At 30.3% G+C, this 19,983-nt stretch overlaps 1 protein-coding gene across 3 annotated transcripts in view; it reads right to left on the bottom strand.

Annotated features, from left to right (window-relative positions):
- LOC136979921 (leucine-rich repeat-containing protein 74B-like) overlaps positions 1 to 19,983 on the bottom strand; it is a 22,427-nt gene extending 2,444 nt beyond the window's left edge. Inside the window, exons 1-11 of one of the 3 annotated variants that reach the window (XM_067275965.1) lie at positions 19,818 to 19,983; positions 15,983 to 16,090; positions 15,788 to 15,881; positions 15,662 to 15,711; positions 15,509 to 15,590; positions 13,331 to 13,416; positions 9,361 to 9,555; positions 9,213 to 9,296; positions 9,010 to 9,148; positions 6,734 to 6,846; positions 5,309 to 5,391 (exon numbers count right to left, since the gene is read on the bottom strand). In XM_067275965.1, the coding sequence (XP_067132066.1) occupies positions 5,309 to 5,391; positions 6,734 to 6,846; positions 9,010 to 9,148; positions 9,213 to 9,296; positions 9,361 to 9,555; positions 13,331 to 13,416; positions 15,509 to 15,590; positions 15,662 to 15,711; positions 15,788 to 15,881; positions 15,983 to 16,090; positions 19,818 to 19,955 (1,172 nt within the window). In that variant the 5' untranslated portion in view covers positions 19,956 to 19,983. The remainder of the gene's footprint in view (positions 1 to 5,308; positions 5,392 to 6,733; positions 6,847 to 9,009; positions 9,149 to 9,212; positions 9,297 to 9,360; positions 9,556 to 13,330; positions 13,417 to 15,508; positions 15,591 to 15,661; positions 15,712 to 15,787; positions 15,882 to 15,982; positions 16,091 to 19,817) is intronic. The other 2 variants (XM_067275966.1, XM_067275967.1) reach the window with 2 other exon arrangements.

The raw sequence follows: 19,983 nt of genomic DNA, 5'->3' as shown, positions 1-19,983 counted from the left end.
TACCCTAAGGATATATACTTTAGTGGGGACATATGGTCTAGTTTCTCCCCAGATGTGAAACAGTTCAAGTATATTATTGTGGGGTTTCTATTTGTGAAGTTTTGTGATATTTTGTTGCTATTGTTTTTGTCAATATTTTTAAAATTAACATGATTTTAAATGTTATCTTTTGCATATAATGAGAAATGCCCATTCTTTGCTTTATATATAAAATAAATTATATAGTAGTTACTCATCTTCTAGAAATAAATAATTCTTTCATTAAATACGATAAGTTTCAATAAAACTATATTTCCTTACTGAAGAGACAATATAAAATAAAATAATCAACCATTCCAACTTCAGCAAAAATTCTTTAATCCTAAGAACGTTTTCAAACGCATTAAGCGTCCATCTTCAGTTACATCTTTAAATTAAATATGAAATTCGAACAAATATTACATAAATTAACGGTACGATTACAATAAATAAATAAATACATAAAAATAAAAAATAAAAATAAAATAAAATAAAATAAAATAAACAGGATTATCGTAATTTACAAAATTATGTCAATATTTCATCAACAAATAAAAATAAAATAAAAATAAAACAAAAAATAAAAACGAAACTAAAAAACAACGTGCGGTTTAAACCAATCACGGATTATCGCTATATTTCTTTACAAATGCCTTCATCCGTCATTAAAGATTTAAAACAATATCAGCTCTAGGATTTATCGTACTTCTATGTTTAGCCCAAATCATCGCACAAAGATTTCCAAGCTGTGGAAAGCCCATCAGCGTCCCTATAATTAATGCATTGCGTACTTCTCTGCGCTCTGTGGATCTCCAATTTTTCGAAAAATTTTATTGCGTGTCTCGATCTAGTAGCCCTGATGATAGAGGCTTGGTCCCAAAAGACCGTGATGCCTTGCTGCTTAGCATAACTGGCCAGGACGGTACTATCAACTGATTTTTCCACCGATCGCTTGTGTTCATTAATCCTCTTTTTTAAATTTCTCAAAGTTGCCCCTATATATACTAATTTAGAATCGAACCTATGATCCCTTAATGGTATCGAATAAATTCCTGTTAGTGAGTTACGCTCATACTTCATCTTATCATTCCTTAAAAGCTTGTATATGGTCGGATTACGTCGATAAATAACCTGCAAATTCCTACTCTTGGAAATCCTTTTAACTAACGGCTTAAGAAAAGGAATGTAATCGAGGATCACTTTCTCTCTTGGTTGGTTTCTACTCCCACTCGTTCGGTTATGGTGTTTCTTGATGAGAGCATCTATTTTTTCTGTTCTGTAGCCATGTTGCAAAGCCGTTGTTCGGATGTATTGTAGCTCTTTAATTGTATCTAAAACATTGGTGCAGTGTGTGTGCGCTCTCTGTATCCACGAGCGAAATACTGCCATCTTGATATGCCCCGGGTCTGCAGAGTTCCTAGGGATAACGATTGGGACTGATATCGGTTTCCGATAGACATTCGTGCAGATTTCCCCTCCTACACATGTTATAGTGAGATCCAAGAAATTAACACTATTATAACTTTGCTGATCTAACTCTAGAGTTAAACCATAGGGGTTTTGATTCATTAAATCTATAAACTTTTTGATGTTGCGATTGTCCTTCCACACGATAAAGATGTCGTCCACGTATCTCACGTATAATAAAATATCATCTCCTACTATCGGGAGAATACTGCTTTCTAGCTTGCGGAGTACCAATTCGCAGAGTATATAAGACATAGGGCTACCCATCGGTACTCCTCGCCCCTGTATATAAGTTTTGTCCTCGAAGCCAAAGAAAGATGTGTGACATATCAAGTCCGCTAATTCCAAGATCTGGGTGTGGTACTTTGCAGCGTTCTTAATATTGGCGAATAAAAAGTCCCGCAAGGCACAAAAGCAAGGAGGCAGCTTGATGGAAGGGTATAATGCCTTGTAATCTAATACCGTTAAACACTCCTCATTCATGAGCGTAACATCCTCAAGTTTTTGGATCAATTCTATCGAGTTTTTGATCGAAAACGGCGAAACTTGCATATTACTTTGTATAAATTTAAGAAGTACTTTTTCTATCTTGAACGTCGGAGCATTACACTTTTCTACTACAGGGCGTAATTGGGAACCTGTTTTATGCGTTTTTCCGAAAGCAAACATTCTCGGAGTCCTGGGAGCTTGTAAAGTGGCAGCATCCATATGTAGCAATTTCGCTAGAGGAGTTAGGGTGAATCTTATCACTCTTTGTTGCAATGCTTCCAAGTAATTATTCGGGGCAAGATGACATTCCGTGCTGTCGATGTATTCATTTAACTTTTCCCTATACGAGCTTCGTTTGATGAGTACAAGACCTTTCGATTTGTCCGCCTTTAAGAGAACCACATCATTTTTTTGGAGCCATTCCTTTGTTTCCTTAATGCGCTGTTGGAAAACTATATTTGTTGAGTTGTTACGTTTTACTTTTTCGGCATATATTCTTGTTTTCCATCTGTAATAATCCTGTGTGGTTAATTTCATACCCTTTATGAGATTTTCAACGTTTGGTATAATACTTTCCGGGCGTATTAGCGGTGTCGGAGCAAAAGAAGGGCCGTGCTCCAAGGCGTCAATTAAACACTGCGGTGGAATAATGTTGTCCCAAGCGGTTAGAAATATATCTTTTTTTACCCTCGGTTTAATATTTTGGCATTTAAAAAGCCATTTTAGCTTTTTAACGTACTTGCGTTTTAGCCTTGTTTTCAAGGAAAACTCCAAATCAATCACCCTACTGTTGACTTCCTCGAGGATAGCTTGATCTTTCGCATATAAATCATTCTCCAAATTTATGGTGGTACGTAACAACCCATAATACCGCCTTCTTGCAATTCTAATCGCCTTATTGAGGCATAAGAACTTTAATTTTGGTAACAAACTGCGACAATCCAAAGGAAGATTGATGCGATGAATTGACATTGGAAAAACTCCGTTTAAACGGCACTGTATAAGAAATTCGAACTTCATTCTTGCCTTGCATAATTTCAGAACGACCTTTCTATAAGTTTTGGCCGGCGGAGCCATTTTTGCTGAAGTTGGAATGGTTGATTATTTTATTTTATATTGTCTCTTCAGTAAGGAAATATAGTTTTATTTATTCAGTTAATGGCTATTTAATTTAAAGTTTCAATAAAACGTTTTGTAAATCATTTTAAAATATCGTAAAAAAGATTAAAATATACAAGAATACGAATATAACATAATTAACTAAACAATAACACTAATGCCCAATACGTTCTAACCTACATGCCATCAATGCCATAAGATATCGGGCAAGATAAAGGCTATATTATTATTTAATTACGAAATAATTTACTAGAGTTAAACGCTATTTCTTATTAACTGTTAATAATTATAATTTAATGTTTAGCATTAATAAAAGTTTTCAAAATGATTAATTTACTGTGTTTTTGTTATTTCTTACTCCTGTTTTTAGGTATTCGGTATTCGGCCGAATAGCGAAAAATAGGCCGAATAGGCCGAATACTGGGTAGTAACCGAATATTCGTTACATCACTAGTTGTTACTAAAATAACATTTTCATGTTTATAGTTCATCTTTATTTGCATTGTAACATTAGCTACAATATACAGTAATTTCAAAACAATTATTATTTTCTATATATCTTTGTGTCAAGTTATCGCAGTTTAGAATTTTACAATATATCGAAAAATGAACATCCTGTGTATAAAATTTTAGCATTTATCCAAGCACAGGGTAAATGTTACTTTTCCAGTACTGCATGTTTCATTGCATGTTTACACTAAAATAAATTGATTAAAAAAGGGAGAATGTTTAATTCACACAGTAGTACTATAGCCATGTGTAAATTTTTTCAGTCTCTTTTAAGTGCAAAGATGGAGGGAGTCAGTTTAAGAACATTTACCATAATGTATAAGAAAATCTGACTGTAAAGGATTAATACAAAAGTTTGTTTTATTTTGCTAGAGTACCGTATTTTACGGACTATAAGACGCACCTTAATTTTTAAACAATTTTTTAAAAAAATACCTATAAGACACACCTGAATTCCGGAGGCAATTTTTCGAAGAAAAAGTGTGTCTTATAGTCCATAAAATACGGTATATGTTCTATGTCTTGGTTTTGGTACAGCTGGCAAGTGTTATGAAATTACATTTTTCTTGTAAATTCTGTTTCATTTTCCATAAAGTGTAATCATTTCACAGTAGTGTTTGAGTGTAAGACATTACCACAGTGCTCTATCAATTAACAGATTGTATAATGTTGGCTATTTTATGAGGACATTGGTATTGTGTGTTATCACAATTTGTGAATATTGCATTTTTAATTTACATTTTGTTTTTGATTGGAAAATTTATGTACCTTGCAGAACTTTTGCTTGTTTTATACATGTTTCTTTTGGATGAATTAATTTATTGTACTGTAAATACTGCAGTGAAACTAATATACCAAAGACCATGTATATTATTGTTCAATGCTGAAAAGATATTTTTTGCACCTGGATAAATATTAAAGTGAATATCTTGAATAATTTCACATATATCTGTAAATGTTTGAATTCCAATTTACAGCATTCTATTTTGATCATGTTTTGTTTATCATGTTTATAATATTACTTGTTATTATAAACTAAGTAATTTTTACTGTTCCTAAAATTATACTTATAATAATGAAAATATCTAAATATTTCATTTTGTTTACAATATTTTGATATATAAAGATTATTCTCAATAAACTTTTACACCTGATTTCAATGGAAGGATGCAAATTACAGATTTTGTTTCATTAAAGACAAACATTTTAGACCATATCAGCCTATGGAGAGAGAATTTATTGTCTAAGTGGATTTGTGAATTTAAGAGTGAATTTCTGGCTAGCATCTTGCCATATGGTAAGATGTCAGTTTATTCCAAAAGAGATTTGGATTTGAATGATTCTTAGTTTATAATCAGTAGTTTATAATCATTTGTTATCTTTCACTTACACTGACCAAAAATTTGTTTTGTCAGGGTTGTTCTTAGTGAGTAAAATTGTAATCAATGTTATATTGCCTTAATATCCTAATGCTTTGCATTGAAAAATCAGTAAATGAAATGCCTGAATTGTCCATCTTTGAGTAAACACTAATGAGAGAAAAATTTAATTAAATTTAGGATTAATATTTTTTTATGGAGTTTTTACAGACTGTTATTTATTTTACAGACATGTTTAAAACAAATTAACAAATTAATGTTGTGTATATATATATTAGAATAAGAATAAATTTTAAATTCAAATATAAATAATATAATCATTATACTCAATATTAATATAGTTTTCTCCTTGTGATAAATTGTCATATAATTTGTTTAGGAATACTTTAGACACACCACAGTTAGCATCCTGAAAATAAATATAATTGTTGAAAATCAATAATAACATTTATTTTTCATTTGTAATTATTTATTACATATTTTCCATGTGCAGGTATTCCTTGTATAACATGGTAGTTAATTCCAAAAAAGTGCTGTCTGTAAAACAAAGGACTAATGCAAACGTGGGGTTAGGTTCCAGAAATTAGTAACAAAAAAGAATAGTATACTTTTGCTAAGAGAAATATTTTTATTAAAGCAACCGATAATTTATTTTTAATTAATAATTAATTAACAATCACAATTAAAAGTACTATATTGTGCCTTAATATTAGTTTTAGTTAAATGAGGGCGTTTTCTTTTTACAAAGTATCATTAAGATAACCAAAGGTTATTAGTGCAATAATAGAACTAAACCACAAGAGCAGATGAATTTTACATCTGGTCAACACATCTAGAGCAAAAGGTTAGAACCTTTTTCTCCTCTACCTCCAGACCAAGACATTTATTCCCCTTCATGACCAGAGTTCTCATAATTCCTGACAGTGAAATTAATGGAAAGTTCTTTTGAGTAACAGATGTTAGACCCTACTTACATACAGTAGAGAGTTGTTTATCCAAATCACTTGGGGCCTGGGGTTGCTCGGATAACTGATTATGTACGAAAAAATATATTAACCTGTCCGATGTTAAAATTTTTCTCCGTTGCATGTCGCTTCATGTTTATTTTCGTCGATTTTAAACCTAATGAAAATTTTTATAATAATAATCGAGGCTATTGTATCATTAAAAATTATTTCTTTATTTTGTACAAACAAAATAAATATATTGAAAAATATAAAAACATAAAAATTATACTTTAGAAGTAAATCTATTATCAAAAAAGTTTGATTTGGCACGACACAGTCCGACTGGAAAGCATTCGGATAAACGACTCTACTGTATTCGTATTTGTTATTTTTATCTTGAAAATTTGTTCTAGCAGATTATGTTTGTTCAGTTGAGTATCAAGCAACTTTTTTTTAGAATTTGTGTTTGAGTACTGAGATACCGCCATATTTCATTCATCAATTTTACTAATGATTGCTTACCTACAGTTTAAAAAAGTTTAATATGCCCTTATCTAAAAATTTTTGTATAATCTTCATTTATAGTAAAGTTTATTTAAAGATCTATAAAAAGAAAACACAGTGACAGTTTTAATTGCTAGTCTAAAAGCAATGACAACAACACCTTGAATAAAAGAAAAATATCAAATAATGAAGTTTACACAAAATTTGTGAAATTTTGTACAGAGGATTTCCAAAATAGTGCTAGAGTGAAACAGTGTTGTAGAAGTACCATGTTGTACAAAGGATACCTGTATATTTTACCATGAAGAGTTGAATAAAACTTTCTCTATCCACAGATTTTTGGCTCCGGATTAGGATTTCTCTGATATCTATTTTATCTTGTAATAATTCTCTCATTATCTCTAAAGGATGATCTGTAATTTATATCATTATCATCAGATATTAGTGTTATAAACAATAAACTGTTTATGGTATAATTGCAATTATATACATTAAAACTAATTAATGTTTCTAAAGATATTTTTTCTTTTGAATTAAATAGTTTATTGTGTATTTTTAAAAAAAAGGTTATTTTTTAAAAATACACAATAAACTATTCAATTAGTCAGTTGAAGTGGTTTTAGTAGATAACAAAATATTAATATACAGTGAAATTCCATTAACTTGGCAGTGTCAGGACTTACGTGGTGCCAGTTTATTGAATATGCTGCTTTATTGGATGATGGATGTTTTTCTGGTTTTTTTCAATTCCCCGGACACAATTTTACATATCTTTCGCATGTAAAATTGTACAAACTCACCTTTTATGATTGTTTAATGTACCATTTCAATTTTTCCAAGTATTCCTACCCTTGGTTGGCTTGAAACAAGAACACTGTTCTTACTTTGTGCTTTGTACACTTTTATTGCATATAAATACAGATGCACTCAAAATTATCAAAGAACATTAACAGTATTGTAATGTTTCCATGATAATTATTGATTCCAAGTATCATAAATATTTCTCTTCTGATATCAAACCCATATACCAATTGAAAAATCATGCATAACTGGTTTTACCTAGCATGTCATGTCATCTTGGTCTTTCTCTGTTTCCACAATGCCGGGTTAAAGAAACTTCACTGTAAATTGATGCATTACTATATCTTTTAATCTATAATTGAATATTTTTCTTTAATAATTGAGATTCCATTGACTCAATGGACTCAATAGACTCTCAATTAAACTCCCAATGGAGTCTATTGAGTCCATTGAGGCAAAATTTCCATTTAAATAGTATGAAACCATAGTCAATTCTGTATGTAATAAAAATATTGTATTTATTAATTATCTAAATAGTTTCATTAGACTCTTTCTAATCTGGCTATTCCTAGCATAGGGAATCTAAATTAACAAGAGTGCCTGATTACTGGGTATTTATAGGCCTAAAGACTATGTAAAAGCAATGAATGATGTGACCTGTTGCTCTTTGGCATTAATTCTTTTGAATGCAGGCAGGCAAGTGAGTGGTTTGCTGACATGCAGTACTGTACATAGAAATGAAACTCAAGTAAACAAGAAAATCAGGACTGTGACATGACTAACATTTTCATGAAAACAACAGCTCTTGGCAAACACACTGGTGATATGATCCAGAACTTAATAATCTGGCATAATAAGAGTGTACTGAATTTACAGTTATTATTTTCTGTTTAAGTTTCCTTAAGAGTAGCTATTTCTCATTTATTCTCTTTTATATTTTCGTAAAATTGTGGCTGCACCTATACTAATACTCTCTGAAAGTTTGCTGTTAAAAATTACTCTCTAAATTAAATTGCTATCATTTTAAATATTAAAATTTTTAGATAAACACCATTTACACAAAAATTAAAGTATATGGAGTTATAATATATTAATGGTTTCAGTTTATTTTAAAAATAGTTTCTATCTGTAGCAATTGACTATAATTTTGCCAAGAGAACAACTTACAACATCAATCTTAGGATATTGCTTCAAATTACATTTTAATTATATGAACATGAAGTTTTAGAATGGGACACATGTACAGTACAATCAAGTACAGACATTCATAAGTTCAAATCTAATTTTTATTTAAATGTAGGTTGGCAAAATAAGAGTAGAATTTCTAATATGACATCTTGTATATGTTATGAAATTTTGTTATTTGATTTTTTTTATTTGAAATTTTGTTATTGAAATTTCATATTTCTACTGCTATTTTTTTAGTTGGTTTGTTTGTTCCAGTAAAATCCAGTAGAACATCAATTAAAATTTTTGTTAGAATATTTAAATGTAAAAACCATTAGAATGCTATTAGAAATTGGTTTCAATTGGATTTTACAATACAGAAGAAACTAATGGAGCATCATTAGAATTTTCTAGTGAATTTTTATTGATTCCTATTGTTTTTTAACCTGGACAATTGAAGCCAGGTCTCTAGAATGGCAAATGATGCCTGTACTGCTTTGCATAACCAGTTTAGAGCATTTTAGTTTAGTTTAGCAACAGTTTAGTTACAGCATTAAATAATTCTATATTTTCTTGTTATTTTTTAATTAAATTTAAAAAATACAAACTTTTATTTCGTCTTACAAGTCCTATTTTTGTTTGATTAATTCTCTTAGGCCAGCTTCCAAATTTAACTGATAGTGTAAAGTTAAATTTTCTTCTAATATTACGAACAGTTTGGACAAATTCTTTATTAACACAAGTACCCTATAAAATAATAATTATTTTAAAAAAGTAGAATAAAAAAATATATGTAAATATAATTTTATACCTCTAAATCCAATTCTTTTAAAGTTTTGGAGCTTGCTTTTAGAATTGACAGAGCTGATGTAGTATCAAGAGGATTATATGCCAGCTTTTTAAAATTTAAATAATTAAATAAAATAAATGAGACCAAAAATAAGAAAATAATATTTTACTTTAAATATTTGGAGAGAGTTGTTTCTTGCAAGACTCTTAGCTATCAGTTTTGCTCCTTTACCATTAATACAATTAAATGACAGATCAAGTTCTTGCAAAGTTTTATTTGCAGCAAGCATTTCTCTGATTGACTGTGCCACATCATCATTAAATCTATTGTGTTTAAGATGAAGAACTTCCAGTTTTGTATTATGCTGAAGAAAAAAATGTGCAAAAACTTTACATTATGATTTAAATTAAGCCTGGCCAACCCATGGCCCACCAATTATTCTTACTCGCTCTATGTTTGATGACATGCAGAAATGTAATACTTATTTCATATGATTAAAATACATAACTTCAATGAACAGTCTAGATTTCAATGCATATAACCACATTTAGGAAGCTTTAAATATAATTATTGCCCCCAGAGAAATATTACTTGTAGTGACTCACCATGCAGCATCTTAGGGTTGCCAATATGAAGAGTTTCTGACAAGGAATGGTATATTAATATAAAAAGCAAATGATATATCCAGTGTCACTAAGATGGTAGATTCTGTACTAAATCTAGTAAAATATTTTTTATTCTTTTCTAACTGTGGCTCACAGAACAATTTTGATGGGCCAGGCTTGATTTAAATGATGGAATTAAATAATAATGATTTATTCATATGTGATATAAAGTATATATCAGATATTCTTGAAATTAAACTTAATAATTCTATCAGAAAGTCTACTACAGATTTCTCAGCAACAAATTTCCTGTTAAAAATGAAACAAATATAAACTCCTCTGTTGAAGAAGTTTGTATTTAGATCTTTCATTTTTAAGGAATTATGTAAAATTAAATGAGAGGTCTCTTGTCTCTAATGACAATTGAGTTAGTCATAAGTTAACCATTAACCAATGAACATTTAAGGTACTGTACATATTTAAAGTAAAATGATTGGCTATTGGTTAACTTCTGTTTTTCTGACAATTAATCTAGTTTGAGAAATCTTGTTTAATAAATTTTGTTACTACTTAACATTTATTATAAAATTCAGGAAATATAATTAAACAAACAGTTATTTTTAAATTTAAGTATATTTTAATGTTTACTTTGAAACATTGTGTTCAGTTTTATACAGGACATTCCACTCAAAAGTACCCAATTTTAATTCACCATGAAAAAATGAGTGGTTTAAGATATATAAAAGTAACAAGTGGCATCTGTTTGGAAAACAGATCAGAAAATTAAAATCTGAAGTTGAATTGTGAGAATTATTGTTTATTCATGGCTTTGCCACAGGAGAAAGTGCAGGTCATGGTCTGATATGCCCAATTGCATGGTCACCAAGATCTCCAGATCTGACCTGCACTTAAAAATTTGTATTTGTTTTATTTGTTTGGCCACAGATTTTGAAGGTCTCTGACCAAAGTTGTATAAACCATACAACTTTGGTCAGAGACCTTCAAAATCTTAAAGAGCACACATCATTGCAGCCATTGCTATTGTGAGACAGGACATGCTGCAGCGTACATAGTGGGAAATCACCTACCACCTTGATGTCACTGTGGCTGCTGAAGTGTATATAAAGATGTGATGAGTTTTTCTCTCATATAAAATCTTTAGAGAACTTATATTTTTAACCATTAATTTTTTATAGCCAAATCAAATTGGGTACTTTTGAGCAGAACAACCTGTATTATCAATTATTACATTTTGCAATTACTAATATTATCAGATATTCAAAAAAATTATTCAAAATAGGTTTATTAAATTATCTATTTACAATAATGTTTAATCAAATCTAATTGAATATTTTAATGTAATTAACAATTTCAACACTATATTGATTTTGTTAATTTAATGCCTATTTTAATTATGAGAGTAAAGTCTTGTTTACTAGTTTTTAATATACATATGAATATGCTGGCCATATATTGAGGTGGTAAAGTTTGGCCTTTCATTCTAGGAGATTTAGATTTGAGTCAGGATTGGATTCCTAAATTTTCTTGGATGATTCAACCCATATATATTGGTTCCACCATTCAACCACTATGACTCTAGTTTAACTAATGATGGGATGAAAAAAAAACATTGTTATGACTGCAGAGAAAAATTTGTATTTGTTTAAATACTGCACATTTGCATTTGCACAAACAAATATACACACACACACACACTTACACAATAATCAAAACATGAAATCACTTGTGAGAAATAGAATGAAGAGTTTAGTACATCTTAAGTCAACTGTACTTATTACTATCCTGCTATATGTTGTGTTAATTCTTGAACATTTACTTTGCTATAGACTCAAAATTTGAAATTAAATAAATAAGCTATGGACAATCTTTACAAGACCAAATTTTGATTCTTTTCTTAACTGTATGAGCAGAATTGTCAGGTAATCAATTACCTTAAAGATTTCATGGAAACTGCTTTTTAGTTCATCCAAATACTTTGGTCTTTACTGAAATAACTTTTTATATTTACAGTTTTTTCTCTTACATACACATCTTGCAAACTTCTGCTTATTGAAAAAAATTGCACCCATAAACCTATAAAGGCTTGTTTATAAACTTTGAAACTGTTTAAGACAGTGAAGTATGCATGCTTGTTTGTGCATGTGGGCATATATGCTACAGGTAACTTGCAAAGTTGGATAATGTTAAGATTACCTGAATAATGTCAACCTTATTCAAAAACATGCTTGGAAGTTTATCCTGATAATGTCATTATCTATAATACTTGGATAATGTTCATTGTGAGATTTTTAAACCCTATAAACATTTTGCATAATGGTTTCTATAAAAAAAAATGGTGGTAAAATTGCAAATAAATATACGATACTTTAAGCTTATGTAAGAAATCAGTTCTCAGTGTGTATTGAAAAACTGGTATCTCTCAATAACATTAGAAATAAAGAAAGATCTTTTGAGATATTAGTTGTATACAATTATTTTCTTGAAGTCAGGGAATCAAGAAATGCTTTTGCAAGACTACATGTGAAGAAAAAAGTTAAAGTGCAGAGTTTCAGGAATTTTTTGCAATAGCAAGTGTCATTCATGTCTTGATTGCAAAATTAAGTAGAGGTACAGTAACATTTAATGCAGACTTTTTAAATTCAATGTTAAGTTTTTGACATTAAATAATCACTAATAATAATTTGATTTGTGTTTTTAAATTGATGATGATTTAATCAATTATTTTAATTTTTTGACTTAAAATAGTTGTATCTCTTTCTATGATTGTGTGTTTAATTTTGCAATTGTTATTTAACATTATCCAAACCTTGGTGGGAAATGTCACAGTTATCAGGATAAAGTTGAAAATTAAATGATTTTCTCCCTATTTTGATGTTCATCCTTCTGACTTGCATAAAGTTAACATTTCCCAGATTTTTTCACATTATCTATAACATATGTACAGTACAAACACACTATGTTTTAAATAAAAAATTGTTTAATTTTGTTTAATTTATATTTTTTTCATTAGACAGTCAATATCATAAGTACCATATATTATCAACGTAGATATTGAAGATATGGAGAAAATATATTATAGTACAGTAGAGTGTCATTTATCCGAAAGCGTTCTAGTTGGACTGTGTCGTGCTGAATTGAACGTTTTTGATACTAGATTAATTTCCAAAATAATTTTTTTGTTTTTATATTTTTCAATATATTTATTTTGTTTGTACAAAATAAAGAAATAATTTTTAACGATACAATAGCCACGATTATTATTTTTAAAAATTTACATTAGACTTAACATCGACGAAAATTCAATGCGTAGCGACATGAAACGGAAAAAAATTTCAACATGGGATAGGTTAATATGATTTTTTGTATATAATCGGTTATCTGAAAAATAAGTTATCCGAACAACCCCAGTCCCCAATTGATTCGGATAAACGATGCTCTACTATATTACATAGAAATATTATTTTACTTCAAATTCATCTTAACACAATTTAATAATAAAGAAAAGTTATTAACTTTTAGCCCCAACATCAGGCAAATAGCTCCACTTCCATATATATCATTCCAACTTAAGTTTAATCTTTTCAAAACTGGATTCTCTGCTAAAATTGTAATATAAAGCATTAAAATAAATTTAAACATCAAATTTAGTATAATCAATTAATTAAATGGCAATGGAATCTTTGTGTTCATGAAAAAATTGACTTAATGCTTAATAATACTTGTACTGTTTTTACCATCACGACTTGGTGCATATACACACTGTATATGCACATAGTCGAATAACTTGTGTATTTCTAGTCAAATATTCATTGCCTTTAAAAACAGATAAAAGAACACACAGTTTCAGAATACACAAATATTTGTACTATTTAAACTTTTCTCAAATTAATTTTTTTATATGTTTTGTACAAGATTTTTAATTTATGCATTTATTTATACTGTTTGTGCTCATCTATAAGTTCTTTCGGTACCCATCTTGCACAAATTTTTGAAACCAAGTTGGATTATAGCATATGTGGAGCCATGGCTGATGTGCAAATGGTTTGCTACATAATCAACTGTCAATTCTCTGGAATCAGTTCACATGCATGCTCAATAGTGTTATCATTCACGGCCATGGATAGGCATCTGGTACCTTCTCCAAGGCTAACACTCGTGTGGCCTTCTTTGAACTTCTGTATCCATTCAAACACACTTCTTCGCAACAAAATGCTTTTGCCATACTGTGCACAAAGTCATAAATAAATATTGGCACCAGACACACTCAGACCATAAAAAGTGAATCACTACATGCTGCTTGTCTTTGGTGCAAATAACAAGTGGGGCTGACATTGTTTCCCATACTGCAGTCAACTGACATTACAAGTGCAAACCTGCACAGTGGTGACAGAAGAATCAGCCCTCTCGTGTGACAAGCATTAAAAAGTCAGTGTTGCGATCAGACATTTCATATAATCAGAGTGTGGATAATTTTTAACTTGATAATGACAATGAAAATTTCTCATATAATTTATTCAAATTCATTCAGATAATGAGTAATATGTCATTAAGCTTGGATGTTTTTGCCAACCAAGAGAGAATGGATATTGGATGACTAAGCTGGTTAAAGTATTAGGAACTACACTAGAAATTCAGGTTTGATTCTATGGAAGTTTTTTTTTTTTGAGTGGGTTGCGAAAAGTCCTTATGGCCATATTCACAACCAAGAATCAAGAGTTAAAGTTAGAAATTAACCAATTACCATTCACTTTACTTTTAGTATATAAATTCTTATTGGTTAACTTTTAACTCTAACTCTTGATTCTTGGTTGTGAATACAATCTTAATGTTCAGAGTAGAGAATAAAAACAAAAAATCAAGAGTATATTGAAATACTGTGATGTTCATAAGGTTTTAAAATTTAATATACAATGACCATTCCATGTTTGATATGACATAAGTGAGGTCCAACAGTACTTATTTTATTATTTAATAGTTTATTATCTAACAGACCAAGTTTCAGAGTAACAAATGGATAGTCAAAATTAGTTTTGTACCAATGAAAAGAACACTTGTTGATTAATCAGAATGAGCAAAAAAATATTGATTTTCTGTAAAATTGACTTGATCCCTATTCATCTGAAGTTGTATTGAATAACATTAAGGTTAGAAGATTTATTCGAAATATGTAAAATTTGTCACAAGTTTGTCAATGATGCTAAGTGTTGACATTCCATCAAATTCTTATCAGGAAGCTGGCCTGAATTGCGTATAGCAGCAAACAAACAAAAATTTTACCTAGAATTTTAACCTAGCAACAAACAAAAATTTTACATTTGTAAAATTTTTGTTTGTTGCTAGGTTAAAATTCTTACAGAAAATTAACACTTTTATTATTGAATTTGATTAAAGAATAAATGTTCTACCAAATGGTGAAAAATCTTCAGTTTCCAATTTGTTACTCTGAAACTTGCTCATAAGTAGTAAAAAAACCATACATGTAATAATTATTTAAAAGACAAAATTAATACTGTACTTTTATGATCAGAGGTGAATTTTCTAACTCAGATTATTTATTTATATAATAAATTTTTATGTTCAAATTTTATTTATTCTAAAAATATTACTTATAATAATTTTTTGGAAAATTTTATTCCCCTGAAGAAACATTTAACATCTTTATGTATAATATCATTTACAATTTATATTTACCTAATAACTGTCCTATAATAGTTCCACCAACTTTGGATAGGTAGTTATGGCTTAAATCTAATTCAATTAAAGATTGGCTCATCTAAATTGAAAATAAATAGCATTTATTTTTATATAATGTGTATAAAATCATTCAGATGTATGAATATTTACTTTTATGCCATCTGCTAATAACTGTGTTTGATCTTGATATATTTTATTATCTATATGACATTTTTATAAATCTTAATGCATTCTCATTGAATAAACATAATATTAAAATTATTTTTTTATACTTACGGGATAAGTTAATGCTCTCAATATAGAAAGATGTTTTTAACAAAGTACTAATTGCTTCACTTCCGTCATTACACACCTGATTATATGATAAATTCTAATAATAATAATAATAATTTGGAATTTTATGATGATGATGATGAGTAAAATTGAGAGCCTCAATATAAAAATATTTGAAAAGGAGTTAAATTAACTTACTAGGTTTGTAATGAAAACATTTTTTTTCATTAAAGTAACCAAATGTGAAGCTCCTTCACCATCTATGTTATTTCCTGTAAGTCGTAGATCATTAACAGAAGAATTCATCTAATAAAAAATAAGTTATTTTATAATAAGCAATAATATAACTATACTGCAAGATTTAAACTGTAGAGCATTATAAAGATTTCAAAGAGATTTTTGTAGGTTTTTCTTTTTCCAGTGTTTTATTTCCAAAAATCTCCTCCTTGCTTAAATTCTCTGCAATATTAGACACTGGGTAGAAATAACGGTGATTAGGAAGTCTTTGATACCTGATTACATGTCCTATAGAGTGGGAAACCGATTGTGCTAATGGTTTGTTGAAATATACAGTATGGTTTTTAATTCTTTTATTGCTTTAGCATATTTTTATCTTTTATCTTATAGGGCTTGAGTTTTATTATTGATTGAATTTTATTGGGCTTCAGTAATCTTTACGATGCATTTTACAAGGGGATGTGGAGTGTTTACAGAAATGTTACCTAATTCCAGGCTTATTTCTTTTTTGCTCTTTCTGCTTTGTGGGCAATAAGAGGGTCTCCTTTTAGCATGTCCATTATGGGTTCGGCCAGGCCCACTATGGGCGGCCAGGTGGTAAGGGACGGGGGCCAACATATCTGGTCGGACCACCCCCTGAAAAATTCCTGGAGATTTTTCTACCCAGTCCCCAGAATGGTAGGCTGCCACCTTGACCGCTCAGCCATCCGGCCTAAACATAATTCTATGCTTTTTTTTTTTTAACTCTCCACCTTGTGGGCACTAAGAGGACCTCTTTTTTTGACAGGCCCATTATGGGTTCGGCCAGGTGGTGAGGGACGGGGCTGACATATCCGAATCCAAAAAATTCCTGGGGATTTTCGACCCAGTCCAGATTTGATCCCGAGTTCCCCAGAGTGGTAGGCTTCCATCTTGACCGCTCGGCCATCCGGCCGTTTGTAATTCTATGCTATCGACCTTTAGGTAACAGAAAGATTCACTATTGTTTTCTGAAGTGTTGCATAGCGAATTGTACTGTTTGTCATTGCTTTGTACGTTGCATGTGTAATTAATTAAATAATGTAAATTCAGTATCCTTCGCTGTCTGTAATTCCAGAGATATGCATTACATAATTTGTGGATGATCACAATGTTATTAATAAGGTGAATGGATAAGAGATGTATTTTACTTAGGAGCAATAATCAAATTGTAAAAAATAAATAAATTTACCAATGATTAATTAGTTAATAGAGAGGTTGCGGCCTCAATCAAGGACATGAAAAAGAGCTTAATGTCTGCATGATGGAGAATTTCAGTCTGGAGTTTCCAGGATATTTCGAAGCAACATCCTCCACGGCGGTAGACAAGCCTTATCTTTAAATCTAATAATTGCTCAACGATTTATATCTAATTAGAACGAGGTACAGTTTATGATCGAACTGAAAAATGTTAATATTTAAAATAGAATACGTTGAAATTTTAGTACACTCGGGCAATGTCGTTGTAATATCCCAACGAAGGCCGGATGGCCGAGCGATTAAGATGTCAGCCTACCGCTCTGGCGACCTGGAAACGAATCCAGACGAGTTGAAAACCCCCAGGATTTTTTCGGAAGGTAGTCTATCTCAAATTTATCGGGCGTCTTCCCTCATTACCCGGCTGTCCCATTGTGGGTCTGACCAAACATTGTGGGCAGAAAGAGTAGTTTAAAAATATATATCTCGATGAAAAATAAAATCAACAGTCAAAACGCTATTATTTTAAATGCAAATAACAAGGAAAATTATAGTAAAACAAAAAATATTCGAAATTGTCTATAACTGCTTCAACAGAGGACAATTCGGAAAAAAAAACTGCGCTCTCCTCTGCGGGAATATTTTTAATCGTTTTTATTTAAAATCTGAAAAAAATATACAGATTTTAAATTCAGTTTTGTTGGTAAATTAAGTAACTTTTTCGGTCAGCCTTTTCTTGCATTAATGAGCAGCGAAGTTTTAATCTATATATATAATCGAGACGAGTTGGTAATAATAATAATCAGCGCAAAGCCCAAACGGTTAGGAGTGGAAAGTTGAAATTTGGTAGAGAGTTAGGGTACGTCACAAGAACGCACACTAAGAAGGGATTTTTCGAAATTCCTTCCCACGGGGGAGAGGGACAGGATTAAGGCTTAACACTTCCATCAACAATGGAAGTGTCAAGTAACAATGGAAGTGTCAAATAACAATGGAAGTATTACGTAACAATGGAATTGTTAGAGAAAGCGACGTGCAAGATGCAAATGCAGTTTTTTTTCGTTTTTGCGGGAAATTGAACATATTTTTAGACCCCTCTAAAAATTCTCTAATTAGTATGGAAACAGGGGGACCCAATTCTTGCATTTTGTGAAAACGGGTAAGGTTGACTATAACGTAATAATCTTAATCTTCGCTGTCGTTACTTTTGCCCGAGCAACGCCGGGCCTACCTGCTAGTTTCTTTATATTTTTGTGACAAATGACTGAAATTGTAATCTTTCTCAGATTAAAGGAACTCTTAAAAATGGAGCAGATGATTATCTACTAAAGATTAATCATCCACTCGTATAAATACTGGTGCAGTATACAATTCACTCACATTAACCTTTGAAAAACCAGTGATAATTTAATTGAAAACAAACGTTTTCGACCGTGTAACTCGGTCTTCTTCAGGTTATAACTATTGAGATTCGTTACAATTTCTAAAATCTTTTAGAACGTTTTCAAACTTTCGAATAAAAAAATCAGTTATGCGCGCGCGTTGTGCCATGGAAGCATACTTGTTGCTGACATACGTGACAAACATGGCGCAAACGAAATAATATAATGTAATTATATTCTATATATAAACAAAGGGGTGGAAATGTACGTTAAATAGAGCTGTGGGGGATCTTCCCCTTCGTAACAAAACTTCCAAGCTTGAGAAATGTTACTCGCATTTTTAGAATTGATGCAGTTTGTGCGCAATCCGGCTTTGTATATCTCCAGAGTTTCCAGGGATCGTAAACGTTTTTATACGAAAGTTTGAAAACGTTCTAAAAGATTTTAGAAATTGTAACGAATCTCAATAGTTATAACCTGAAGAAGACCGAGTTACACGGTCGAAAACGTTTGTTTTCAATTAAATTATCACTGGTTTTTCAAAGGTTGATGTGAGTGAATTGATTATCTACTTATACGAGGTTTCATTTTTCAAGATAAATTTTCATTTATGATAAAGTACGAGTAGGCTATGTAATATATTTTTTCTGAATTCTTATTTATTATTTCAGTTGTAATTAATTTGCTTTATACATTAATTAGACATTTATATAATATATATATATATATATATATATATATATATATATATATATATGTGTGTGTAAGTTCAATAAACCAATAGACTTTTCCAAAACTACTTGACTAATTACAAAAATGAAATCTAGGTTCTATCACTGATTCACAGCTCAGATTACCATTTTTGTAGCCTAATTTTCATCTTTAGTTAAGTAATTGACCATTTAAAAAAATCCTTAACTTAAGCACGAGCAGAGATAAGTTCAAATTTTGAACTTATCTTTGCACACGCAAAACTAGTCATTTATTTAAAATTCATTTCCAAGGCTCCTGTTTTTCTTTCAATTTATATTTTCTCTGTTTTGAATTAAAACTGTTTTTTCATAAACAATATTTTTACGCTTAATAATATAAAATAAAATTAAATGCCCTTATATAAAATTAAAATAGAAATAAATATTGGTTAAAGTAGATTATGTTTCATAATTTTTTATTAATATTGTTCCTTACTGTTAACTCACTTGCAAAGCATGTACAAGTGCAAAAACGCTTTTAGAATTTAATGCTCTGTAACTGGCATCAAACACTTCTGACATCATTTGTTTTTTGTAATCGGACATCGGAATAATCTTCAGCCGACTACATATTTTAGCGTACATTTCAGGCTCTGATATTTGATACACCGTT

The sequence above is a fragment of the Centruroides vittatus genome, unplaced genomic scaffold (assembly GCF_030686945.1).
Source record: "Centruroides vittatus isolate TY-2023 unplaced genomic scaffold, ASM3068694v2 contig_651, whole genome shotgun sequence".
NCBI lineage: Eukaryota > Metazoa > Arthropoda > Arachnida > Scorpiones > Buthidae > Centruroides > Centruroides vittatus.
The sequence above is the reverse complement of the archived record's forward strand: the minus strand, read 5'-3'. Positions and strand labels throughout refer to the sequence as shown.